This window comes from Cephus cinctus, unplaced genomic scaffold (genome assembly GCF_000341935.2).
Source record: "Cephus cinctus unplaced genomic scaffold, Ccin1 Ccin1_scaffold2545, whole genome shotgun sequence".
Lineage (NCBI taxonomy): Eukaryota > Metazoa > Arthropoda > Insecta > Hymenoptera > Cephidae > Cephus > Cephus cinctus.
The window spans coordinates 31821-58823 of record NW_014334294.1 but is presented as its reverse complement, the minus strand read 5'-3'; the positions used below and the strand labels follow the sequence as shown (position 1 = coordinate 58823).

At 41.3% G+C, this 27003-nt stretch overlaps 2 protein-coding genes across 7 annotated transcripts in view; one reads left to right on the top strand and one right to left on the bottom strand.

Moving 5' to 3' along the window:
• LOC107274224 lies at nucleotides 1-10458 on the bottom strand. 6 transcript variants are annotated; one of them, XM_015753091.2, is made up of 14 exons: nucleotides 9763-10458; nucleotides 9009-9417; nucleotides 8464-8675; nucleotides 8220-8342; nucleotides 4087-7664; nucleotides 3567-3899; nucleotides 3194-3474; nucleotides 2577-3073; nucleotides 2033-2454; nucleotides 1595-1921; nucleotides 1331-1503; nucleotides 1081-1247; nucleotides 781-999; nucleotides 1-682 (listed from the first exon to the last, which is right to left on the bottom strand). In XM_015753091.2, the coding sequence occupies exons 2-14, from the start codon at nucleotides 9178-9180 to the stop codon at nucleotides 539-541; spliced, it is 6648 nt and encodes a 2215-aa protein (XP_015608577.1). In that variant the 5' UTR covers nucleotides 9181-9417; nucleotides 9763-10458; the 3' UTR covers nucleotides 1-538. The 6 variants fall into 6 exon arrangements, with proteins under 6 accessions (XP_015608577.1, XP_015608580.1, XP_024947245.1 ...); XM_015753094.2 differs by having other exon boundaries at nucleotides 9009-9400; XM_025091477.1 differs by having other exon boundaries at nucleotides 9818-10458.
• An 11272-nt stretch (nucleotides 10459-21730) lies between these two features.
• Nucleotides 21731-27003, top strand: part of LOC107274223 (protein enabled) — a 13733-nt gene continuing 8460 nt past the window's right edge. Inside the window, exons 1-5 of the mRNA XM_025091502.1 lie at nucleotides 21731-22261; nucleotides 23699-24020; nucleotides 24593-24729; nucleotides 26000-26061; nucleotides 26161-27001. Coding sequence (XP_024947270.1) covers nucleotides 22098-22261; nucleotides 23699-24020; nucleotides 24593-24729; nucleotides 26000-26061; nucleotides 26161-27001 — 1526 coding nt within the window. The 5' untranslated portion in view covers nucleotides 21731-22097. The remainder of the gene's footprint in view (nucleotides 22262-23698; nucleotides 24021-24592; nucleotides 24730-25999; nucleotides 26062-26160; nucleotides 27002-27003) is intronic.

The window sequence follows — 27003 nt, the reverse complement described above, 5'->3', positions numbered from 1 at the left end:
TTTTTTTTTTTTTTTTTTTTTTTTTTTTTTTTTTTTTTTTTTTTTAACAGAACTCTCCGACCTAACTCGCATGTGTCACAGTTATGTATAATTTGGACATGGTATAAAATTTGTCCGTTACGTCACCGGTTACAAAAGACTTTACAGCGAATCTGCATAACTTATCATTAATATTCGATTTATCGGCCAATAGAAATATCTCGGATTCTCGGCGATGCAATCGATCAATAAATTATCAATACCGTAGAGGGATTATAATAAAAAAAGAAAGCTCGTACAATCAATGGACGAATGGTTTGTTCGTATGAGCGAGATACAGACGAAAAATATGGCGAGGCGACCTAGGTATATCTACTTTATACCATTGTAAAATCGTAATTGTTCTTATAATAGCAAGAAAAAAATAGAAGAAACAAAAACTATTTGAAGGAATTACGATATATACCTGGAAAGCAGTGCTTCGTCTACGAGATCGGATCGATTGTAGCGTGAAAATCATCGATGCGACTCTATATTATCGTCGTGGTATTATCCATTGTCACGGATTCAATCCACCAGGCCTCTTGCGATTTCTTCTGTTTCTGTCGAGGAGGAAGGAGAGATCCAATGGATCCTTTTTGTTGGGCATCCTCTGGAGAAGATTTGTCAGGATGCTATTTAGTCTCTTCCTCTGTTCTTCTCTCTGCGACGTGGGCAATAATAATTGTTGATATTGTATTGCAATAAATAATAGGCCATTTAACGTATTTATATATGGAACAGATCTTGATTAATATTTACTTGAGCAAAAGACATGGAAGACGTAGGCACGTGTAAACTGTCGCTGGAACGACGTCTGGTTCGTCCATTGGACGATTTACTTTGATCCTTTCCATTAAGTTTGACATTTTCATGCGATTCTTGAAGTTTGTGATTAATACTCTCTGTGTCCTGGCCATTTGTCTTCTTCTTGTGATTAAAAATCTTGTTGTTAGCTTGTATGCCATCCAAACTATGTGGCTACAATAGTCAACAATGTAAGTCAATTATAAGAATTAGACAGGAACCACACGTGAAGTTATTATATGCCTGAATATTTACCAAGTAAGTGCGATAGTGTTTGATCCGCTGTGGAAATGCTTCAAAGGCATAAGGCTTTGTACACACTTGATGTCTTGCGCGAGCTACCTTGGTGAAAAGTCTGGCAGCCCTGTCAACCCGATATTCACAGACATACGTGTGCTCCGGCGTGGACCCAACTGGTCGGCCTAAGATTAAAGGACATTTATATATGACTCCAGATCGTAAAACAGTAAGGAGTAAAGAAAAATGTAAAGCGTAAAGGTTATACCTTTGCAGTAAGTGTGCGGATCCAGAACCCAACATCTTTCAGCTACCAAGTCACAGGGTACAGCTTCGTATAATGGCGCGCACACGACCTCATTCTCATAAAACTTTCGTGTTGGCTCGTGATATGTTTCATGAGGTCTCAAATAGTGATGGCCGAACACAAATCTCTCGCCTCTGTTAATATTAGGTATATTTTATTAATACGTCATAGTTAAAACGTTTCATTATCATTGTAGATTATTATTAGTATGAGGATAATACTAACTTTGGATTTTTCCACAGTCTCTCTATTCTGAATATATCCATTTGCTCGTAGTCAGGTTTCTGAATGGTTTTGTAGGTATGTTTTTCAGGTGTATCCCTCAAAACGTAGACTGTGTCACCTTGACGTAGTTGTAGATCACCACGTAGCAAGGTAACGTAATGAGACTTGCCTTCTTCCTCTTCCTCCCCCTCTAGAGGTATCTCCAGGTCGACTGGACGAGGTTGACATCTTTCACAGAGATAAGATTCCACACTGGTGTCAGCCTTCACGCAGTCACAGTGCTGCCAAACTAGACATCTCTCGCACTGGATCATCAAACCCTCGTCCCTGTAATAAATGATAGTATTTGATATTTCCATTCTCAACGAGTTTAATAGAAAAGATTCTAAAAATGAAGGAGTGATTAAAATAGAATTAATATTTTTCCAATGTTAATACCTGTGAAGACCACAGATGCATCTTATGACATCTTCTTCCCCAGCAGTTGATCCTCTAGGTGGTAGGAATCCTTGAGACGGTGGTGCTCCAGTCGCATCCGTTATCGGATCAATGAAGTCCGCCTTGCTTCCTAGGTACAGTTTACGCAATCGTGCTGCGGCTATGCCATTTTCGGATGTCCTCCCGAAGAATTTCACGTTATTGTCAAATAATTTTATCATATCCTGATCGAACTGCTCAGCTGTCTTATAATGACCGGTACCGATACACTGATCTATCATTGTCAAGTCAATGGGATCTTGAAGCTTCTCATAATATTCCGGTAATTTTCTCTTTGGTGGTAAATTCATGAACGCAGCACAAAGCGGTTGGCCATTCTCATCGTTAGCAGTGGCAACGATTGTATAAAGATCTTTCAATACCTATGAAATAAGGAAAAATATAAAAAAGTGGTCACAAATTTTAATTGCTTTCATTAAAAACATATTGATTTGATACTCATGTAGATTTCAGGCCTGTAGATTTTTCAGGTGCTTCCAATTACCTTGGCCAGCTTAGCAGTCTTGTTTACCTCCGGATCATCTTGCGCCTGCGCGAGTCGCCTGGTTCTAACGGTACGCGCATTGGTATTGGTCAGGGCGGTTAACTGAGAAAAGAATGCATCCGACTGTGTCTTCGAGTCCCCAGTTATCTTTTCCTTAGCTGCCTGCACGTTATTTGTTTTTGCCTTGCCAGTCTGTGACTGTACCTGGTTGACCACCGATTTGAGACGCTTGACCTTCTCAAGATTCCTCAAAAGGAAGCAATGATGTTGCTGGGCGAAACAACGTTGCTGATGAGACATGGGCTTCACAAGAGGCGCGTGCGCAAGACTAGTATCTCCCATTTTTCGCGACTTGCATAGTCCTTTGGCGTTTACGGAGTGGACCACGTTAGACTTGCGCACATTCTTCCTTGGACGGCCAACTGATCTCCTTTCCGTGGTGTCCAATTGAGTTGGAACTGGAACGAGAGGTCTGGCCACTCTCTGACTTTTTCCACCTGATTTATCACACAGAAAAAGAGAGGACATGCCAAGTGTCAAGATGCGCAAGGCCAGTAAAGCATTGCCATTTTCTATTGAGAAAATTTGGATGGGTCAGTAAAGAAAAGTTTAGTTACCAATTACACCGCGACAAGCAGTGCTGCCACATCTGCACATTTGGCCCTCCGATGGATTGAAAAGTGCAAAGTTATAGTCGTACGTCAACTCTTCGCCCGATTTTATGTCTCTCGAAGCGAAAAGTGCCATTCTAGGTAACCCGTGGACGCTCCATTTTTGCATCTCGCAGTTTGGCTCGCAGGAATGATTTACAAAACGACCATCGCCGCCCATTCGATGACCGTCAATGACCAGGCCACCATCGAGATGTAGACAATAATGATGAGTGTCATTCGCATACCTATATAGATACAATTTTTATTAATATCCGCAATCGAAATTGAATCTTTTATTTGAAAGTTGAATAAATAAATGAATAAAATACGTAGGTACCTTGTTGCCATCCTGGATTTAAATTCCCTCTCTGAAACCACCTCGCCGACATATTCTAAAATGAAGTCACCGGATTTGATAGCCTGCTGTGTTTTCACTCCCCAACCTTTGTCTTCTGTCATAAATCTTTGTAAAGCAGGTGCCCACTCGTGTCTCTGTATCTTCTGATTCTCACACTTCTCGCCACAGGGACAAAGTTGTGGAGAACACTCACTGAAGACCATACGATTAATGCATTCGTCGCCACAGCCGCTTTCCGGTTTGCATTCGCAGGCTTGAGACTCGTAAAGAGTAGTAGGCTTTACATCATAATAAATGTTAGTTCGTATTTTTCTGAAAAAGAAAAGTTATATGGATGAATATTCATGCTTCACAACTGACGCTATAGTCGAACCGCGATATTTATGTGAAATTCAAGGGTTTCTTTTTATATTACAATCTATAAGGAGATAGTCCCTCGGAAATACATTGGTCTTACGACTCAGCTACATATACCTGTTATTGTTTTAAATTAACTTACCTGTAATTCCAAGATGGTACCAGATCACGTCCAGGCAATCGAGAATGAGTATGAAGCCACCAGAGATCATAAGGCAGTTGGAAGGGTATTTTTCTTTGCCTCAGGAATTTTCCACAGTGATAAGGAGGCGGTAATAAACCATGAGGATGCTCAGCAGGATCATAAGCCATTTTATTCTTTCCATTGTCAGAGTTGGCGAGTCTTCTTGGTTCATCTTCCTTGAAGTAATCCGAAAAGAGTCCAGCTTGAAGATAGCGCTTCTTCCATCTAGGTTGCTTTTTTCTACCATGACCAGAACTCATATGCTTTCCTAAATCATGATCGTCACTTGCTATGTCACTGCTTGGCAGAGCATCACTTTCTGTATCATAACCAGCATTTCTGGAACGCTTCAGATTTCGTAAGGTCAAATTGCAAGGACTGGCTGAAGCTCTCCTCCTCTTATGGCTGTGATTATTATTTAGACCACCTGCCAATTCCAGGTTGACATTCTCGTGAGAATTGGCTCGTTCCAACTTTCTTAAATTTTCCTCGTTTAGTTCAGCTACTCTTTGACTCTGATTGTAACGTTCCAGCGATTCTTCCAGGGTCGCGTTCTCATCGTAAATCCTGGAATCTTGCACTTTCTCGTATTTCACTGGGCATAGTTTGTCACATGGTCTCGTACCATCACACTCCACCAAGTCTTTCCGCACCCGTAATTGCCCGTGGCAGGACTCCAGGATCTCGTCTGAATAGCTGCGACTTGATAACTCATGACGTCCTGAACAGGAGTCTTCAAAATCCTTTATTTCCAATGGATCATCCATTCTGTCATCCTCAAAATCATGAACTTTGGGTTCCTCGATTATAGGTAACACGTCCTGCACTTCCGTTTCAGTTAAGGTTGCATTCTTATCCAAAGATTTTGGAAACTCCAGATCATCGGATGTTGAATTAGAGAATTTTCCAGCCTGAGGAATTATTATGGGTTTTTGCGACACGCTTTCTGACAATATAGCCGGCATTTTCTTTTTCTTTTTCTTTAATGTAGGGAATCCTGTGCGATTTATTGCTTTTCTTCTGCGTATCTTCTTTTTGGTCAGCAATAAATTGCTCAATGTATTTGTAGGATTCGGCACATTTACGCTTAGATTGTTTTTAGCAGTGGATTTGCCTTCTTCTATGCTTACAAAGATTTCCGAATGATCCACAGTGGCACTAGCATCGTTATCAATTTTGAGATTTTCCTCCAAATTCTCATTATCAGGATGAGAGTCACTCTTTTCCACTTTTTCGTGACTCTTATCACCCTTTACAATTTTTTCTGACAGTTTTTCATTCCTTATTGACTTGTCACCTTGGCTCTTCAATGATTTTGAATCACAAACAGCTTTGTCAACCTTTTCAACTCGCTCACTAAATCCATGACTCTCGGGTGACACCAATTTCGTAACAGTCACCCTTAAATCCCTAAGAATTTTCTTCTTGCGTCTAGGTTGTATCTCTAGCTGATTCAGCGGCTTATCATCCATAGAGTCGTAGCTGTCATTGCCCAATTTTTCAAGAATCACACTTTCAGTATCCCTATGTCTCTTCTTAGGTGTGACAGGAACAACATCCTTGTTGATGGAGCTTGCAGAACTTCCCCCATATCTAGTAATGGTGGCCTCAATAGCTTCTTCAATATGGCTTTCCGTGGAATTCGACTCATTCACGTTGATTTCAGTACAGCTAGCATTAGAACTCTGCGAGCTGTGAGGACTCGAAACGTGATAATGGCGCTTCTTGAGCGGCAATCGTTGCTCGTTTGAATTACTATTGGAATTATTATTGGTGGAACTCTTAGAATCCGCGCTTAGTGCAACCTTCTCCTTTTTGAGCCTCCTCTTAAGTTTCTGATCCTCCGTAGCATTAATGTCACTACCCTTACGCTTTTTGGTGATCTTTTTGAGCCTAAATATTTGCGGTAGTTCAGCGTGAGTAGAGCTGCTATTGTTTCTGCCTAAAGTACAGCAACGCGAGAACTCCTCTATAAGCTTCTCAAGTTCCTGAACGATGCACGGATCGATTCTTATTGGATTTTTCGGTGGCACCAGCAGGCGTCTTCTGTGCTTGTGACGATGATGCTTATGTTTATGATTCTGCACCGGCTGCGACCCCCTATCTTCGTTGTTGGAAACGTTGTTCTCCACATTCTCAGCTTTGAGGACATCGCCAACTGGTAGAGAGATCACTGTTTGTACGCCAACACCAGCTGTCTCAAGACCCACGGTGTTCTTCTTGCTACTTTTATTTTCCTTAAGGACACGTCGCGGCGCCGGTGGCATCGACTTCTTCAGTGATACCTGTTTCTTGCACGCTGGCGATGCATCACTCCTGTTCTCCTTGGAAACTTTCCTAGTACCAGCGACACTCTTGTCATCCGTTACACTTTGTAAATGGGTCGTTGACTTCTCACGATTTGGTGAGACGCCCGTCGTCGTTATTCTCTTTGCAGAGACGCAACTTTTCTCCTTAGAATTCTTGTTTTTACACGCTTTACCATCGCATTTGGACGTCGCCTCTTTAGCATTGGTATGCCTGTTAATGTCGGTCGCTTTGTTTAGGCACTTTTCTCGTGTCGGAGAATCTTTGTCATTCCTCGAGCACGCTACTACTTTGTGGTCTTGAGAAGTCTTTGCCGGACTATACTTTTTCTTTTGACATGGTTTTTTGTTCTTTAACGTTCTGCTGTTGTTGTTATTGTTGTTATTGTTATTGTTGCCCTTGGCCAAAGGAGCATCATCCTTGTCTTCATCTGCAATCTGTTTATTACCTTGAGATGAGCTGGATTTACCACGTTTACTATCGGCACCATCTCCTTCCTTGCTCTTCTCCTGAGCAGGGCTCTCGTTTCTCTCAATCTTTTCAATTTTCTCCACAATTTCAGGCTTCAACCTTGGCCTACCTGGTCCACGAGGTTGCGTTGAAACTGTCTTGGCAGGCCTACCGGGTTTCCTCTTGGGCGGATACAATACCCTGTCCACGTTCACGGCTGGTTTCGTTGGGGCCGTCTGGACAGGAGACTGCGATGGTGCCGGTGGACTAATTGGACTAACAGCCAAATGCAGAGGACTGTTGTCTACCGACTGAATTCCTGAATCCGGAGAAACGTTGGATATACAGACGTATTCCGGATCGTTCACTTTCTTCACAGGTTTACTACGACGCTTTCTAGGCTCCGAGAGCAGTGCCGTCTTCTCAACGAATTGCTGGAGCAGCTTAGAACTGTACACCGGAACTGGATTTTGGTCGGTATTCTCACTGGAGTCAGAGTCGGCACCCAGCGACATCCTTTCGATGGCCTTGGATACGAGCCGACCGCTCTCGGAATCCTCAAAGCCGTCGAACGGAGCGTCCTCGTGCTCCTGATCTGGCAGTATTGCTGCGAGATCTTCTTGGTTTATCTCTTGCAGAGGTTGCTGAGGTTGCTGCTGGGACTGCTGTGGCTGCTGTTGCTGTTGCTGCTGTTGTTGTTGCTGCTCCTGTGGTTGGGACATTTGCGATGCCGGGCGGCTTGTTGAAGTGTCCGAGTCGTCGCTGCTGCAGTCTGAAGTCTGTTTACAAATGGGATACACGTGCGATGGAACTTAGCAAATTGTTTTAATATGTATGCTTTAAATATTTATGTGGAACTTGTTCAACAATTTGAAACTGCTTTGTTTCAACGAGAAAGTAACAAGAACAATAGTACATTTTAAAAAAAATGAAAATTTATCTTAAGTTGAAACATCAATTATACATTGGAATGAATTTTTATGCGCGTTACACGACAATGTATTATAAAATATCAGAGCTCGTGCAGCCTTGAATTTGTTATGCACGGAGGGGTCGTTGCATTTACGGGACGAGACAAAAGGTTGCAAATATCATGTGTTTTATCTATGAACTTCCTGCATTAATATGTAGTAAGGTAACGGGTGCTATTGATTTTTCGACGTAGGAACCATGTGGCAAGGAGCAGGTGGACATAATATATGTGCACCTTAATTACACGCCATAAACAGGCATTAAATTATATATGTAGCAAACTCAAAATTGGAGATCCGTTATAATTATTTTTGACTTTGATTAACGTCTTTGAAGTTTAATGCTCAATAACTATGTTTTACCTTAGCACCACGATTAGCTGCCTTAGTCCTTCTAGTTAGCATCCTCCTCCCCTTGTCACACCGGGCTTTTTCTATTTCCTCTTTTTTGGGAGCCTTCATGGCAATCTTCAATTTAAGTCCACCCTGAAAATAAAATTTTGTTTCTCTTAAATAGCAACAGGTGCTTGGAGTAAAAATTTCTTGATAATCACTTAGGTTTTCAGGATTAGAAATTGTAACAATAAGGTTTTCATTTTCTTATTACCTGCTCAAAATTTGTTTCTCTTATTGAGAATGTTTGTTCGCTGTGCTCCGAAGTACAATCGGAGTTTGATCCAGTGTCCTCGCCCTCTTCTTCACCGCTAGTTTCGTCGTCCGACTCAGAATTAGAATCAGAGTAGGAACAACTGCCGTCGGTACCACCAGAACTCTCGTCTTCCGAGTCAGAGTCTTCCTCAGAGTCCACAGAATCCGTTCCTGTAAGGCCGAAGGTTCAGGTTAATACAGTGGATACTTCTTAGTCAGCATTTTCAAAAATAATGGAAAGCGTTGAGAAACCAACATGGTTTTCCTAAGAATAATGTCAGTATGCGGTATAAAATGTGAATGTGGGAGCCTCGGAAATGACTTGAAAAAGCGGCTACACGGATCAGCATATTTATCGCGTTTTGCATGAAAGTTTCATTTTTATACAGCACCTTGAGTTATAATTGGTGATACATGATTTATATGGATGTTTTTCCTTAATAATATTAGCTTCTTTTGTTCGGGATGGATTTGAAAAATGATCAGATATAACTCTAGATTTACCATTGGGTCCAGTTGCAGGATCCCAGCTGCCACCACCCTTTATGGCGTCCATATCCACTGTCGATGGAAGCTCGCGCTCGGGCTCCCCGTCATTCTCGTCCCAATTCCAATTCTCCAGCTCAAGCTCCGAAGGATGGTGGATAACTGCACTCCATCCCGAGTCACCAGACATTTTTTGGCTTGTCTCACGTCAGCCGGCGCTTCCGATAGAATAACATCCCTTGCTAGTTGTTTCACTTGTTGTGTCTCTCACCACTAACCATATACATCTCTGTGTAATTTTGGAACGCTTGAGCATTCAACAACTAATGTCCATAAGATTAGCTCTTGCACCAAGCTGTTGTATCATTTCACTGGTGCCTATGCAACAATTGATGTCCGATTTCCTAGATCTTTAAGGAATATTTCACTGTAAAATGCAATAACTCTATTACACATAAATACAGAGAGCACATGCATTATACTAGCTACTATCTTTAAGCACGATGTAATACAATATTGCAGATAGAAACATCACAACGTCGATATTAACACTGCACAGTCAATAATGTACATATTATAATTACATCGAATTATATAAAATAATGTACACAATCCATTGGATAAAGCGGCACAATTATTTTATATTGGATGTAGCAGGAAAGTGACAATGCATGACATTAACAAAATCATACATTATAGTTGCACCATGTACAATAAGATTCACATGCTTTTAATGAATAAACATTACGTAGAGACATTATTCAGAACGTACCAGGCAATATTGAAAATCATAAGGTCAATTTAAGTCAAGATCCTATCGGACTCACAAAATAGGTCCAAACCCTTAAGGTTTCAAAACAAATCGAAGAAGACTCCACATGTATCTGTTCATATGTAAAAGTTTGAAGGTTTCAGTGTATTACAATGGATACACAAGACAACCCAGAGTGTAATAAACTTAGTAGTCCTCTCACAAACAAGACTGACAGTACGCCGACAAGTGTATCAGCAATCCTTCTAGAAAAGACAGCTGTTTCTAAACCATGAGCAGATGCACCAGGTGCAGCAGCCGATTTGGCGCGAAATCCACCCTCGGTGGTTGTACGATTTTTAATGCGTGCCACCTAATAGAGGTCCGCAAAGATCCCCAGGAGAGCACGGGACACGCGCTTCCTGGTGAGATCTGTGGTCAGGCCCGCGCACGCCGATAAACACGATTAGAAAGTTTGATGTTTACGTCTTGCTATCTACGAGCTCACACAAAATGGCGTTACGGTGCGATGTGTCCGCTGGCGCTCTACGCAAAATCAACTGTTTCACTTGTGTTTAATAGCATCGGACCACCGCAGCTCGTTTTCCAGGATGGTCGGGCAACGTGTTACTATGTCTCCGCGATTGCGGATCATCAGGATCCGGAATTATTCACATATTTTCGTGGAAATGTCGAACGCGCACCGCGTCTTGCGTTCCACGGTCAGTGCATCACTACTGCCGCACACTGCTAAATACGCAAACTATTCTTACGGGACACCATCGGTAAGGTGGATAATAAATCATCTCTTCAGATTGATTAACTTACGTGCGGTTGTAGGAAAACATAATGATTGGAATCAATTTTAATTTTTTATTTTTTCAGAGACCTTCTTCCAACGTGACTTATTTTATCTTCCACGGATAATAGATTGTTTATATAACAGTCATTCGAATTTCATGATTTTTTTTATTTGTGCTAGTCTTTTCTCACATAACAATACGATTATGATTTTATTAAATACGTCGTTCTTTTGATTTGTTATTTATCATATGTTTCTGCTATTGAAAATAAATCGTTCTTAATTAATGTAACAGTGGTCAATGATAACAGGAAGCACATGTACTACTGTTGGGACGATTAGTAACTTATACCAGGTTGTACAGATCTAGCTATTCCTTATAAAAACGTACTATCTATACAGTGTCAGCAAGTGTAAGTTACAATAGCTGGTTCATAAAATATACAATATACCTAAATCAATAAATTCTGCCAACATTACCGAAAGACCTACCTAAAACCAAACCCATACAAGGTCAGTTAAATATTCCAACAGGATCGAATGATAAAAGTAATAATAATGGATAAATAACTTATATTCCATCGTAAATTTGAACTTGTACTAATTTTATCATACAAAATCACTATTAAAAACTATTCATACAAAAGCCAGAATAACGATGAACAATAAATTAATGATTCATTCCATGCATATAATTATTTTGTAAAGTGGCGCCACACTTCCATTCTGTGTTACTAACGGCCGAGAACGTGATCGACGTAATCGGTAAAATTTCCAAAGAATACTGCTAGATGGCAGCTTTTCCTGCGTGAAAGAGTCATTTATTAATATGAGATACTACCGCATGTAAGTGGCGCCACAGTCGCAGCTATACGAGCATACACGAACTGCCATTCGGCCGAGCAGGCAATATGGCCGGGCAGATGTGCAGCAGCAGGGTGTCACGGTGGTGTTAGTGCCGCGTTATTTATGTCGAACTACCGCAAGTCCTGTCCGAATCTCGCGTGTTTTCATGGGATCAGTGAGATACTCTGCAGGAGCAGGAATACAACGGGTTGCATGAGGGCATAGCACTCGCCACCCAGTTCAGCCAACATGAGGTGAGTCTTGAAACGAGTGTTTTAAGCGGCACAGTGCAATATACAATAATACACTGGCATATACCATTATGATATAGTGAAGGTACTTGGAACGTAGAGAAACAGGCCCTTAGTATCAGAGGCTAAGCTTATACTTTTACTCCACGATACGTCCATTGTTTATCCTCCTCCTGAGTACCGGTATATGGACCGCCCATTCTAAAACTACCTAATAATGCTCTCATATCATCATACAGATCCAGATCCACGCCCTGGTGTCTACTTTTCCTCTGCATGCGAAATTTCTTGTCCTGGGGATGATTTCCTGATCACCCACCCTGTCCCCATTTACTGGTTGGTTCATCACCAACGAGGACTCTACACGGGGCAGGGCCGGGTAACGATTTTTGACAGAATATTCGGGGGTTCATCAGGGACCTCATGCACGCCAGCTGCTTCGCTTATTACTAATACAATTGCGGGGCCGTTTCTCCTCCCTTGACCTCCCTTCACACGAGGGTTTCTATCTCTCTTCTCTACTTTTTCTTTGAAAACCAACGCCAATTTCTCGCAAGGATTTTATTTTGCCCATCCCCGAAGGATCTACGACTCTACCGGGCATTGTACTCAGGGTTCTTGTTCTTCTTGTAGTCTCTTTCTCGCTAGGCAAGTTCACTCTTGAATGCGAATCCACGACATCGATATACTTGAAAATTGTACTGAAATTCAGAGTAAAGTACTTGGCGGACATTGCTGATAAAGAAAGGAATATCAAATACTTTAATACAAGTGTCATTATTATCATTAATTTTGACAATTTTATTGAAGTCACTGCAAGTCGTTCAATCTAATGATGTTTTGACGTTATGCTTACAATTGTGTATATACGTCACGCACGTTACTTTGTGCGTGGGATGGTGGCTAGCGATTCCACAAGTACACCAAAATTTCACACGCATTTTCTAGGATGTCGTTTTGTTTCTTTTATATCTTGCCTTCTCTTTTTTTTTTCGCGAATCTCATGCAATTATTCTCCATGACTGGGACAAGCCCGTTCCAGGTAATTTCCTTGCTGTAAGCTTATTTCATTATCGCTCCTAACCGAATCCATAACGAAATTACTATTGCGCGTTGCCAGGAGAACGAAGGACGTTTTACATCAAATCGCTATGTCCTACTAGGCTAACTAGTACATGCTATAGTTTACAATACGTATAAGTTAATTTAATGCGTTGAAACACCACTTTAATTGAACTCACTAAAACGCATACGTTACTTGACAGCAGTTACTAATACGTGTTAACTCTACAGTCGTAATACTTTTTGACACGGGTACTTTGCCGGAAATATTTCGGCCTTCGTCCGCAAAATGAATGCAATGTCATCGTATTCGATACTCATTCACAAACTTTCCCACGTATACGTCCATTTCGTAATGGCTTTCTACAAGATAGCCAGACAAATTTTTACTACAAATTACAATGCCAAGTGAATGTGTCATGTGGAAAAATTGCAATGGGATTGGAATTCCATGATTAGAAAACGCGACAGTAACTACGTGAGTCACTGAGTTATCAGGAATCGGCTATTTTCTTTTCGATCATCCGACAGTCAACACATCCATTTGATCGATCACCGTGAAACTGATTTTTTCCTTTGCTGGCATTATAATTAGAAACCGATTTTAATTGTGACGCCTGAATGAGTCGCATTCAAGAATCGCCGGACTTTTATTTATTTTTTCCTTTCTTTCTTCATTCCTCTCTTCCTTTACTTCCAACTCCAGCAGGAAGCAGATCATCGAGTGACTCAAAATACAGTCATTCTCGATCTTTATTCCCTTTGTGTGATATTTTCCTCTTTTTTTTTTCTCTTTCATCGGCTCATCGAAAATTCTCTTTTACTCCGTTTCATCGACTTCCTCAGTTCCGGTTTGCTGATTCACAGACAACGTCAAGCTAACCCAGAACCCTTCTTTATCTGGCGCAGTACGCATTACGACGTGAGTCATCGAGTCATTGATTTTTTTTTCTTCTCACAGTAAAACACCATCATCGCCCGCCTGCTTTTCGTAACTTTTCCTCTTTGCCATTTGACAGCTTCAGAAAACGATAACAACAACGGCGTTCCAGTTTCCGTCGACGCGGACGTATCGACGAAACGTAAAGATAAATATAATAATACATCGATATACGAACGTATTCGAATAGACCAGCTACTTATCACTGAGTTATTATCTGCCGATCTTTTTACGATATTTCCGAGACGATCGCGAGTCATTGGACTCGTAGATTCTTCCATTGAATAGCTACGTGCAGTCGATGTACACGTATTAGACCTCGTTATTGAATTTACACGTAAATCATATCCTGCGTCAGCAATTGCTAATCCAGCTGACAGATATATTTCAAGAGTATATACTTACCGATGATATACCGATATTATATGTCTTGACATTTCTATGTATGCTTGTTAGAGGAAATTATTTTTTTTTTTCTTTCTCGACGACCTTATCTAATCCAACGTGGAATGCTTATTCGACCTCTTTGAATCTTTGAAGAGTGAAGAATAAATATCCCCGTACACGCACGGTAGGAAATATCGGGATCGCTACCAGAGAATTTAAAGTATACATCAAGGGGTTACCTTTATCATTTTTCTTGATAAAGAAAAGTAAGGAAAAAAAAATTAACGTATATCGTATTAGGTAACACTTACATACGTTAAAGAAAATTTTTCATATAATCATTCACTTGGTAGCCGGGAACTTTTTGCTCGTCTATTGCTGCAGACCGAGGTCTGCTTTAATACAGAAGAATATCTTGCAGAGTCTTAACTCGATTATCATTAATGTGGACTGATCAATGTCAATTAATGTGTATGGCGTCGCTGGTGGATAATTAACTGATTAATTAAGCAGTTTATCGTCAAAGGGGTCGTATCGCTCGTTCGATGCATAATAATTGGAAAGAATTATCTCTAGCTCGTTCAATAGCATTCGTGCGCGCTGTGCCGATCGCAGGAATCGCAAGATCCTCAATCACGCCGCTCATGTTATAATTTGCTTTAATCGTCGCGACGCACAGTGACAATTATTCTCGAGGGTCTCCGCAATAATCGACCAAGTTGCCGCTTCGCTCGAATTGCGGCTCGTGCGTTACGGAGCCCCTGAATAAATTCTCTTTTTCCTACCTAGATTGTGTAGCTCGCTCGCTGGCAGATTTTTTTTTCTTTTTTTTTTTCCTTTGCTTTTTTACACTCCTTTATACTTCATCGTGGTAGCGCGAAATCGCTATACGACCTGAAGAAGGGATGCTAGCAGGGATTATTGATAGTGGTTTTATGATGTATATATCATATATATGTATATAGTATAAAATATTTATTTTTGACACGTACTTATCAGATGGACAAAAATTTGCCACGTGAAAATTATTCAACGATTTTACATTTGGTGTCTTTTCTTTCTATGGCGTCTGGACTCTGTTTCTTTTGTTCCTTACGCGACGCTTATCTTTTAACGCTTTTGTTAATGGGTTCCAGACACGTTGGTTTTTCCTTTTCTCTCACTGTACTTTTCTTTATCTCAGCTGTCGCCCGGTCAAGGATTAATAAGCGGACGTTGTACCTATTTCGGTCTTGTACGATTATTTGTTTATCGAAACCCTCTCGTAAACCCACGTGCAAACTTTAAGGGATGAACAGCCTTGCTCGTGTACTAAGCATAACCAGCCGTTAGAAGGTGAATCTTGCTCAATGGTCCAACTGTGAAATTTTTATACAGATATATATATACCTGTATTGGCTGCTTTGGCTATTCGAATTGACAGCGTGACGCGTCTGATATTAATGACACTCTACGAGGGTCTACTTACGTTGGCAATAGGCCACCTCGAGAGAGAATTCAATTCGGTAGAATAGCACTGCATGTGTTTCGCCAGGATTATTCGATGAAATTGTCGATATGAAAAATCACTTTTGTCGGCAATTTCTTTTCCGCGGGAAATTCAAACGGTTAATTTTAGCGCGTTTGAAAAAAAGTTCTTTAGCACTTGCATTATATCTCTCATAAAAGCAGAGGGGGCAGAGTCGAGGTTCGAGCATCCTAATCCAATTTTAGTATCTGGTATCTCCGCGGGAGTTTGTCCCGTCTCGTTTTATATTATTTTTACATGAATTTTTTCTTCTCTCCACGCCAATGTGCACTTGCCGTGAATTTTTTGTTCGTTTCTCTCTCCGTTGGATGTAAGCGGCGTCTAACCGTTCAGCTCTAGGATTGTCGAATAAATACAAAAGAATTATCCAGTCACTGTAGTCAGGAGGTAAAAGGAAGAGCCAAATTACTATGTACCTACGTACTTCTACTGCTGGGTACCAGTCTTGCTGCTGCGGGTTGTATTACAGTGCAGTGAAAAAAAAATAAATACCAGAAGCTAGCTTCACTGCGAATGCAATTCACTGATCGTACTTTGCGGTACATAACAAGAAAAGTAAGAGTCAAGCGAGTCTTACCATTCTGATATATGTACGAGTGCACCTGTAAATGGACTTTTCGATGCATCGAATTAAGTTCGACATCGCTTTTCAACGCTGGTCGCGCGTGGCCAAGCGCAGTGGAGACGGCACGAGGATGCGCATGTTTACCAGAAACTACGTGGACGATACGCAGGTTGCCAGTAAATATGTATACGCATGCAAGCGGGGGTATCGTGCGGCTTTACGATATCGAAAAAGGAATTGGGTGTGTATATATATTTTTTAAATTTTCCAAATTTTTTTTCCTTATTTCTCCATTTCTCCATTTTGCACAGCTATCTCATTCTTAAAAATCTACCGTCCCCCGGCCCGTCACCCCCTGCTACTGCTTGCCACTCGTTCCCAGCCTCTCTCGTCCGACCACAGGACTACCACTCGGATATTCTCGGGAATCGTTAAAACGTCTTCTTCGGGTGCACTGCACTCTGGTAGATTCTCTTTTATTTCCTTTCTTTTTTTTCTTCTCTCATTTTCCTCTGCTCTTTTAATCCCTTTTTTGTTTTTCTCATTGCTCTCGTTCTGTGTATACCTTAGCAGATTTTTTTTCTTTTTCACCAGCATTTTTCTCTGCCGAATTCAAGTTGGTACTGCTGAGGTTATTCTCGCATTAGGGGATGTTTCAACGAATTTTTCTATGCGCAACGCAAAGGTTTTGTTGTGGCGATGAACTTTGGTCTTGTCTCTCGCGCGATTTACACCGGAGATACGTGAACATTTATTTGTACATCCTCACTCGTACGTTAATAACGCAGTTGGCTAAAATTGGATATGCGATCATTGCATACCGATAACAGCCGTCCGGATACTGATTACCGCGAACCGATAAGGTTGCTTAGCCTATTCCGGGTGCGGAAGGAATCTTCATTGTCTTTGACTTTCAAGTATAAAAATGGAGCGAACGGGAAATTCCAATGCTAATGGAGGAATCTGTCATCGGCACTGTTATCGTTATGAAGGAGCTGTAAATTTTCAAACGCACTCATTAGACCAGGCTATGTCCTCTTCGAGTCCATGGAGGATTCTGGGTTTTCTATATCTGCCGTTGGTGCGAGAGAGACGGACCTATAGGGATCGCGCGGACGCGAGAGAGACAGACGCACGTATATGGTCTATCTCGGGTGAATTTTCTCTCGATTTGGTTGTGTACGACGGCTGTAATTTTAAATGACCATTATTTTCGAAAGGTTTCGTGGTATCGGTATATACCGGTAATACCTTCTTAATGGGACTTTGTAAGGAGTTGAAACGTCATTATTTCTTTTCGAAGATACAATGAATATTTACAAAGGGCGTGCTCGCGAAATCTATTTTGAAAATTTATCGGAGTTTCTCTACTTTGCCCTTTGTGTGTTTGAATTTTGAAAGTTTTAAAAGTCTTGAAAATGAAACTGATGATAAAAAAATCTAATAATATAGTAATTTCGAAAATCTCCGACAAAAATATATATAAATATACGCGCATCAATTGATGTCGCAGGAGTTTTAACCCTTCCGGCTATAACGCATCGTGGTCCAAGCTAACCTAACCTAATTCTCGGGCTTCCGCACCGCGGCGCGGCGCGTCGCGACGCGTGAGCAGTGGGATCTCGGTTAATTGGTAGCAGGGGAGAATTGTTGGCCTTAAAAACAGGAGGTTAAAAATGTGTCATGAACAGGAAAAAAAAAGCGAAAAACTTAACGAAGAATTAGCGAAGATTCGCCAGGCGGGTCAGTGGGAGCAATTAATGCCAATTTAATTAGTACATCTCCGCGTCGTTATCGATAAAAGTTAGACGATAAAGACTGAAAAAGAAATTCAAATCACCCTAATGGGTATCTAACGGTGGTTAGGAGTTGGACGGTTTAAAAATATTTGTTAAAGAAAAAAAAAATTATCTTTAGTAAATAATATTTTCGTATTCCTTTAATTGGACTTGACGTTTAACGTCGGTCAACCAGAAATTTAATAAAGGCGCGTAGAGAGGTACTGGCTGACATAACACGATTAGACAAACCATAGTCCGTTTTCTTGGTGGAAATATGAATTGTCTTTAAAAAAAAAAAACAAATGCAACTCCATGCTATTTCGCTAATAATAATACATAGATTTCTGTACTGCAGCTTTGATCCGGACACGTGGTCCTATGCATATACGTGGCATATGCCTCTACGTTGCTTCACTCTGACGGCTTAACGGCTTAACAGCGTGACGTTTTGTTTAGGCTACTGATGCAACTAACGGACACGGTTCTGGACTTTTATTTTAAACAGCATAGGCACGGTATAGGCTGCTGATATGGGTATAGTAAGTACACGTACAGTATGCATACGTATAGTATATATACGCATGGAAGCATTTTATAATTATTTCCTCTTCTTCGTCTCTCTGGAAAATTGCTCCCTTAATTTATATCCATATCTACAAGGAACGATTTGAATAAAAAGAAAAAGTAATTTCTTCACGTTTCTCTTTTCCTTTCATGTTTTTTCGTTTTATTTGACGACAGAACCGAACTGGTTAATCGAGCCGCTCGAATGAACCCTCGAACCTCCTTGCACCGAGACCCTATCAATTCTCAGGCTTCCGTAGGTAGAAAAAGGAAAGTTAACACGTATAAGGTTAAATAGCGACTACCTATATCCGATGCGAGAAGAAGGGTGCAAAGACGCTCGAGTATCGGAGTACCAGCTTTCCCTACCTAATTAAAGTACCCAGAAACTATATCCCCCTTACGTGCGTGCACAGTGTGACTCAACGAGACTTGCTACAAAAAAAAAAATAGATTGGTAACATCCGAATATAATCAGATCAATATGTACAATATATCAGGTCAATATATACAATATATACATTTTACATATACTGCATGGTATTGATGAAAAAAAAAAATCATAAGTATCAACCATTCCGAATATTAGGTTTTGTCTTCAAATTGACATTTTTTTTTTTTTTGAAATACGTGACAGATAGATACCTTTGTTTGCCATATTTATGCTATTATTCTTTGACTCTCCACGACTGTAATGTTTGAAGGCTCACGGCGGGTGCCATATTTATCTGTATGTTCTGATCTACGCAGCTATATCTGTATATGGGCTATACGTTCGTACAATGCATTTCTATGCGAAGCATAGTCCCCCCAGGTGTTCCATGGACATTAGAAACGTTAATTGAGAACACCTGTCAGTCTATACTCTGGACTGTTATAATATATAACGAAGTGGACGATCGACTTTCGATACTGGCAATGCGTAGCGGTGGTAACAGCCTTCTGTAATTCAGGATCGACTACCAAGGTCGGGCGACACTTAAAAAGTCAGACACTCAATGCGCTTCCATTTCGTGCCTATGAGCGCGCGGCTTTGTCGACGCCATTTCCTTTATCGAACCAATGAAAATATAACGAATCGGCTTCTCGGCCTTAAGAATCGTGTCAAAGGTTGCTATACTTTTTGTCCTCTTTACCTTTTATAGGTTAAATTTTCGTCATCGTGTTTTCTTACGCGACAACAATGACAACGAGATGCAGCTGCGTCACTCTTTGTCGCTCTGCCAATCGCGTTCGACCTTACGTGCGGTTTCACTTTTTCTTCTTCCTTGTTAACATCTGTTCTCTCCCTCTAACTCCCACGACCGGCACTACCTGGAACAATTGCCTTGCCGGTACAGGCAGTCGTATCTTGCACCGGTTGCAGCAGGACGCACCCAAGGGGTCTACGTCACACATTGCGTCCAGTAAGCATTGCTGACAAAAAGAAGTTCCAGGTGCACTGCTCGATGTTCTCTTGCAAATCTAGAAAACGTTTGACGCGATGCATAAGGAAGCAGTGCATCTTGGGACTTTACTTGGACCACTACGAGTTTGTATACCGGCTGTATCTCATTGTAGGCATCAGCTTGGCGTTTGGCGTTTCTATATACTGGAACAACTTGTGCGGTCTTTCAAAGGGGGCCGCAGGGGGATGAAATATCTCTCCTGGTCTTGACTATTGAATTGGAAAGATTTAACAGAAATCCATTAACGAGAGAATTGATAAGGAAGTGCATACAGCGTTAATGAAGCATTTAAGAAAGAAAAAACCTCTTAGAGATGTTTCATTGGATTTACATTAGATTCTCTGACATTTTCATAAGCATTACATTGTATACCATATAGCACAACGCATACTGCATCGCACAATGCATTATCTGTGTGCGTGAAAAATAAAATGGTACATTATGAACTTGCTGTTTTACTGTAAAATTTTTGAATGTTTTGCGTAGGATTTTTAATTTTTTTTTTGCCCCCAGCTTTTCAATGTTTATGCATTTAATAATATGCGATATGAAAATATACACACAAAATGATGCATCTCTGTCCTTCCGGTCTGTTCGAAAGATAATACCTTACGCGGAAGTTATTTTTGGAACGAGCGATATATACCGGGTATTCACTGAAATGGGAATACTATTGTTATGATTCCAGCCGAATCACTTTAAATGTCCATACGTAAACGTGACAGCCGCGGACTCTCTGTTAAATTGATTTAGTCGAACGCGCAAAGCAAAATGCGATTCATTTTAATATCTGGCAGCTCTTTCTCTCTCCCACTCGCTCATCTGTCTCAGTTTTCTACTTTCCTGCTGCTCGAACTTTCAGAGCATAAAAGACACGAAACGTTACACCACACGGAAGTAACCCAATGCCCGTTTAAGAAGCAACGCTATCCACTTTTCTTCGTGTAACCCTTCGGGCTGCAGGGATGCGTATATTATCCACACAGGAATATATATATATATATTTTCATATACCATCTGCAGGTTCACTTATATGCATATACATAGGTATATCTACTTTAGTTTCAATTGAGCGTCGAGACGCGACGTATTTTTAGATTACTTCAATTTGAAATAAAGTAAAATTCTATAGGGTGACCTTATAGGACATGAACCCTCTGGAACAGATTCGATTTCCTATCTAGAATCTACCGAGTGGCCTTCGAGTTCCACGTGTCACATTTTCAGAAAGACGTTCCTGAATATAAATGACGACGCTACGGGAAGCGACTTACGACGAAGCAGTACCGTGCCATAATTGACCTACCCGGTATATACCTGGTACAGTACGGTGCATCGGTAACGAGCAACGTACAATCCTGATCTTGTATATCGTCAAACAGAGAAATACTAAAATTTACTCATCGCACTGTACGTCGCTGAGAATACGACTGTCGTTTATGGAATAATGAATTTCAAAGATTCCTGCATCTTTTCACATACTCTACGTCGTACGTGTTACGAAGATACGCTGTTGCTCGTTTTATGAAAGATATCTTTCTTCTCTCTCTCTCTCTCCTATACATCCCTATACCAAAGCTCTCGTCGTATGATTACTCTGCTTTACGTCGCTTGTAATAGAGTGGAACTTTCGTATTTGTTACAACAGTCATACTAGTACATATCGGGACCCAGTTAGTTATCAGAACGTTTGCCCGGAGGACGAGCAAGGAAGTACTGATATCTCTATTTCCTCTCTAAGGTCCTGGTTTGGCTCAGTCGTACCAGTCGCATCTCTAGCGTTGGTACTGGTCTGTCCTTTCTTGGTTTCGTACTGATTTTCGTATAGTGACGTAGGGTATACAGACACACCTCAGACCTACGGTATAACAGTACGGAATAGTGTGACTAATATCCTGATACGGGACGATAGGATTAATTTGGATTAAGGAAAAAAAAAGTTGAGAAATTTTTTTTTTCCTTTTAGATACCATCTTGACCATTTTCAAGCGGAAGTAGGAAAATCGAACGTGAAATCGATTTATTTAATTTCGATTATACCCATTGTACGAGGATAACATTTGTACGGTGTAGTGCCTTCGTGATAACTTTGATAATTATTGTGTTGCGTGCTCAGAAGGCATAGTGCGTCAATGTGTCATTTAGATGTCGTGGATATAAAATTCGTTTTGTGCTCAGCGTTATGGCGGGCATCTCCAGAAATCCGTTACGGTCCAAAGGTGTTGCCGACTGGTCCGCAACTTCCCGTCCTTTAACGGTACATGTTCCACAACGGGAGGTTATACAGTCGGACCGAAGACAGGCTTATCTACACCGGCAATCGTCCTGGCAGGAATACTGGGCATGGTAGTGCATGCTAATTTCTTTATCGGGGTCCTCATCGAAGGACGCTAGTCGTGATAAAATTTTATCTCTCACTCTCGAGCCAGGGTATAAAGAAAATATTAGATGAGACTTGTAGCGTGTTGTTTGGGTTTCAAGATATTTCTTAGGGGGGGATAAAGGAAGCTGACCGACTGTGCCGTAATCTCCCTAAGCGTATCTCGTGCGAAAATGTCACCTTTTTATCAGACTGTAACTGCCTTATTCCCACTTAAGTCGCGGCCGAAAAAGGTTTCCAGGGGACAATCGCTCGTTGTGCCCGTTGGCTATACGTTTGGTATCTTCTTCGTATGGGTTTTATTTTTTTTTATTTTTTTATTTTTTTTCGTATTTTGCCTTGTTCATCGGCTGCCACGTCAAGTCCAAAGTGACTTTTGTCTGGTGGCTATTGGTCGGCTTGGTTTTAACGTGTATTTGCTATTTGACTTAGCGAGAGAGAGGGAGAGCCAGAGAGCGCGTTGAAAGAGAATTAAAGAGAAGTTACGTCAGCCTGCAGAAGCTCAAACGATCGTTAACACTAATTCTCTGGGTTGAGCTTCCTGAGTCGTGGGTGTCAGCACCCAGGATCATCCTTGGTCGCAGAGATTTGACGCGACGTAGAATATTTGTTAAATTACGTTTGTGTAATTATATAAAGTTTGTGTGTCTTTTAGGCCGCTAATGCGATGGCATAATTAAGGGATACATTTTTGCTATTAATTTTACTAATTTATGTGTATTTATTGACAGCAGCCGAGGACGATTTGTATTACAGCACGTGCGCTTAACCTAGAAAAACATTAATGGCAACGTATTTGCTGAAGCATTAAGCGATCAATGCTTACTTCCTTGGAGGTACATTTTGCTCGAGCTTTTTTAAAGAATAAACCGTAATTTCGTACCGACTTTAATGAGCTGCAGCTCATTATTTTTCTTGAATAGTTGCAACGAAATGGATTTTTTTTAAGTGTCGACCGTTTAAAAATTACAAACTATTGTTCAGCCGGTGAATTTAATTCTTTAGAAAGTTCTTTGCTGTCGCTTTTGTTTTTTTACGGCCAATACTACAAACATTTTACATGGTGAATTCGTAGAGAAATTTTCGAAAGAAAAACATAATGAGCTGTGGCACGTTAAAATTGGTACGAAGTTACGATTTATTTTTTTTTTTGAAAAAAAAAAATGTATCGATGGAAGTTAGCATTGATTACTTAGTTCTTGAGCAAATACATTGCTATTCATGTTTTTATAGGTTAAGGACACGTGCTGCGATACAAATCGTCCTCCGCTACTGTCAATTCATTTAGCTTTGTAAAATTCAGTGTAAAACTTTAACCCTCGCATTTGACTAGTACAGCGCAGTAGCTGAGTTAATTACTGTCCGATTACGTATTTATATATACATTTTATTTATATTTGCAGCGAAGTGAGCATATCATCGGCCCGTGCTTCGGTGATGGTCTACGACGACGTGAACAAAAAGTGGGTGCCCAGCGGAAGTTCATCTGGCCTCTCGAAAGTTCAGCTTTATCATCACCAGGTGAACAACACCTTCCGTGTTGTCGGCCGGAAGCTTCAGGATCATGAAATCGTCATCAATTGCGCCATCCTCAAGGGTCTAAAATATAATCAAGCGACGGTCACGTTTCACCAATGGCGCGACAACAAGCAGGTCTACGGGCTGAATTTTTCTAGTAAGGACGACGCTGACGCCTTCGCCAAGGCGATGCTTCAGGCCCTAGACGTGAGTTTCATGAAATAGTCAGCGCTTGGTATCCTAGCTTGCTTGAGACAACAATAAAAGTTTCAAATTATAAAATTAAAACTGATTTACGTTTTAAGTCCTTGTAATCTATATTGTTGGCTTCAATTTAACCTTAAAACTCGACATCCAGTCTTATCAAATCAGGAACCACGACTTGTGCCCAGGTAAGGATGTGGTGCGCAGGATGTCGCAAATTCAAGTCGACATATATTATTAAATGGTGAAAGTGCGTCTGGAGGCAGAAACTGTATTACAAAAATTGACTATAGAAACTGTTGCAGTTTAAAAGATCAATGTTAAAACTAACTTGGTAAGTGGTCTAAGAATTATTTATTTAAACAATCAATTGAAAGCCATCAATTTGGATCCCTATCCTTCCTTCAAATGTTACATGTTAATTCACTCCTCTTTTGTTACACCGTTCTTACTTATAGTGGCGCTGCAGTCGAACGGACGAAGGATCAAGTATTTTTCAGGAGGACGAACTAATTGAATTTGTCATCGTTAATTGGCTGCTAATTGGTAATGTCATTTGTCTCTTCTTTGCGTAGGTGCTCAGCAATGGCAGCAACATATCAAGGAGTCTGGGACCGACAGTCGCTCCAGCAACGCAACAGCAACCTGTCTATCAGCCACAGCAACAGCAGCAACCGGCAAACGCACAGTACGACGAGGATATGGGATACAGGTGAGTCATATATATATATATATATATATATATATATATATATTGCATTCAAAATTTCAATACACTACGATTAGATTTGTCTAAAAGTTACAATTGGCTAAGATTTAATTGACACTCCAAATCTATCCGACATAAGGGATTGGTAGAGCGCGATGTTTACCAAATCGGCTAAAAATATAGTTATCAGGATTACACCAGAGTTTTATAAATTTTCCATGTTTCATTGTCGCGACCAATTAACGGGGAGTTTTCTAAAAGCATTTCGTGCCATAATACCCTCAAGGTAACTAAATTGTCATTTTGATTATTTTCCAGGACATCCATCGATTTGCTATGAAAACTCCCTGTACAATAATTCACGTGGCTTTGAATATCCATAGAATTGCGATTGAGAACATATATATACTGGGTGGTTACAGTCAAACGCAGAGCCAGGTCCAAGGCCAATGCACAATGGCCACGATCTCCCGGGTCTCACTATCACTGGGTCACCTGTCAGGGGTTAATTCAGGATCCCAAACAGTGCCCCTGATTCCCAACCCCAACCAGAACCACAGCCAGAACCAGAACCACCCGTCTATTAGTAGCGGTACCACTACCGTCATTCAGGTTGGCTGTAGCCCGTGTTCGCGTGGCTCACCGGCCGAGGCCCCCATGAGGTGACTCCTGGTTCACGTAAAGAGAGAAAGAAAAGATTTGAAAAAAAAAAAAATAATAATAATAAAATGCCTCTTACCCCCGATAAGTAACGTCGGTGGCGTCTAACGCGCATATATGCTTTTATTAACGGGTCCAGATTAATTGTTCTCTGGTATTTGGTGGCCAATTAGGTTCTGCATTCTTCTGCACTCGTTAGCATCTAGCGCGACGCTGGTTTGTTTCTTTACATCGAGCCCTCGACGTGATCCATCAAGACTTTTAGGAGGGGACCTATGCTACTCTCTTTGTCATATTATTTTCTTCTTCTTTGTGGCGGAAGACGATTTATCTATTTTCTGGATCAAGTAAAACCCGTTCTGCGTGTCCTTTACTAATGTCACCTTAATTACTTGTTGAATTTTTCCCTGTGCTCCCCTCAATTCTAGGTAGCCGGTTTCTATCCTGGAGGTATAACCAACCAAGTCTTTTATTTATTACGTTAGTCTAGCTGGCTGACTAATAATGCTTTGCACTAATTCATACTTCTATCTTATCTGTCTCTGCGTGTCACTGCAGTAAGGCACGTGTCAATCAGCATCGGCGTGTTAAATAAAAACTAATATTTTCGCAGGACCATGACAAGGGAGGACGTAGCCATCATACAGGAGCGCCGGATGTCGCAACAGAATCAACGTAAGTTTAAGAACGAAAGAGTAGCTGAAATTTTGTCACGAGGAAATATTTTTAAAGGAACAGTCAAGTTAATGGTGTATTTAATGTCCATTGTTACAGCTACAAACAGTCCCAGTACGGTATCCCCAAGCTGTCCGCCGTTACAGCAACAGCAACAGCAACAATCTGGACATCACAGAACGTCATCAGCACCCCCAGCGCCACAACCGCAGCCAAATGCGGCTATGCCTGGTCCTATAAGTGCCGTAGGGGTCGTACCTGGACAGATTCAGGGCGGGGGTCCACCCCCGGCGCCACCTCCACAGCCTCCACAAGCTCCTCCGGCTCCGCCGTGTCCACCCTCGATGATGATGTTCAATGCACCCGTGCCACCCCCGATGATGAATCAGTACGCAGCAACACCGTCCCAATCGAGTCTTTCCAATATTCCAAGTCAACCACAGCAGTCACAATATATTTATGCTAGCAATCAACCGAATCAGTATGGCACTATACCGGGTGGCCAACATTCCACGAGTCAAAGTCAGTACGCCCCTGGCAGTCAGACAGGACATTACGCGAGTAATGGTCAGGCTGTCTATGCTGCGGCTCAGGGTAGTCAGTCTGTACAGTATGGGAGCACTCAGGGGTCTCAGTACGCTGCCAGTAATGGCAGCCAGAGTCAGAATGGTAGTCAGTACGGTAGTAGCAATTCTATCAATCAGTATGCTAGTGGTCAGAGTCAGTACGCTTCGGTCAGTGGACAGTCTCAGTACGTTAATCAGGGTCAGTATGTACAAGGTGGCACAGGTAGCTCAAGCCCATACGGCACCCCTTCTAATTCCCTGAATCAGTACCAAGCATCCCACGTTGCTAGTGCTAATTCGTATGTTCCTATTGGCAGCACTGGTCCACCACCACCCCCAATGGGACCACCGGCTGGTCCCGCTGCCCCACCCCCGC

Excerpts from the sequence above, each read along its gene's own strand:
- LOC107274224 (XM_015753091.2), bottom strand. The coding sequence starts at position 9,180 with ATGTCTGGTGACTCGGGATGGAGTGCAGTTATCCACCATCCTTCGGAG. Across the intron at positions 8,343-8,463 it reads GAGAAACAAATTTTGAGCAG|GGTGGACTTAAATTGAAGAT; the intron begins GTAATAAGAAAA and ends TTTTATTTTCAG. Across the intron at positions 3,900-4,086 it reads GTACCATCTTGGAATTACAG|AAAAATACGAACTAACATTT; the intron begins GTAAGTTAATTT and ends TTTCTTTTTCAG.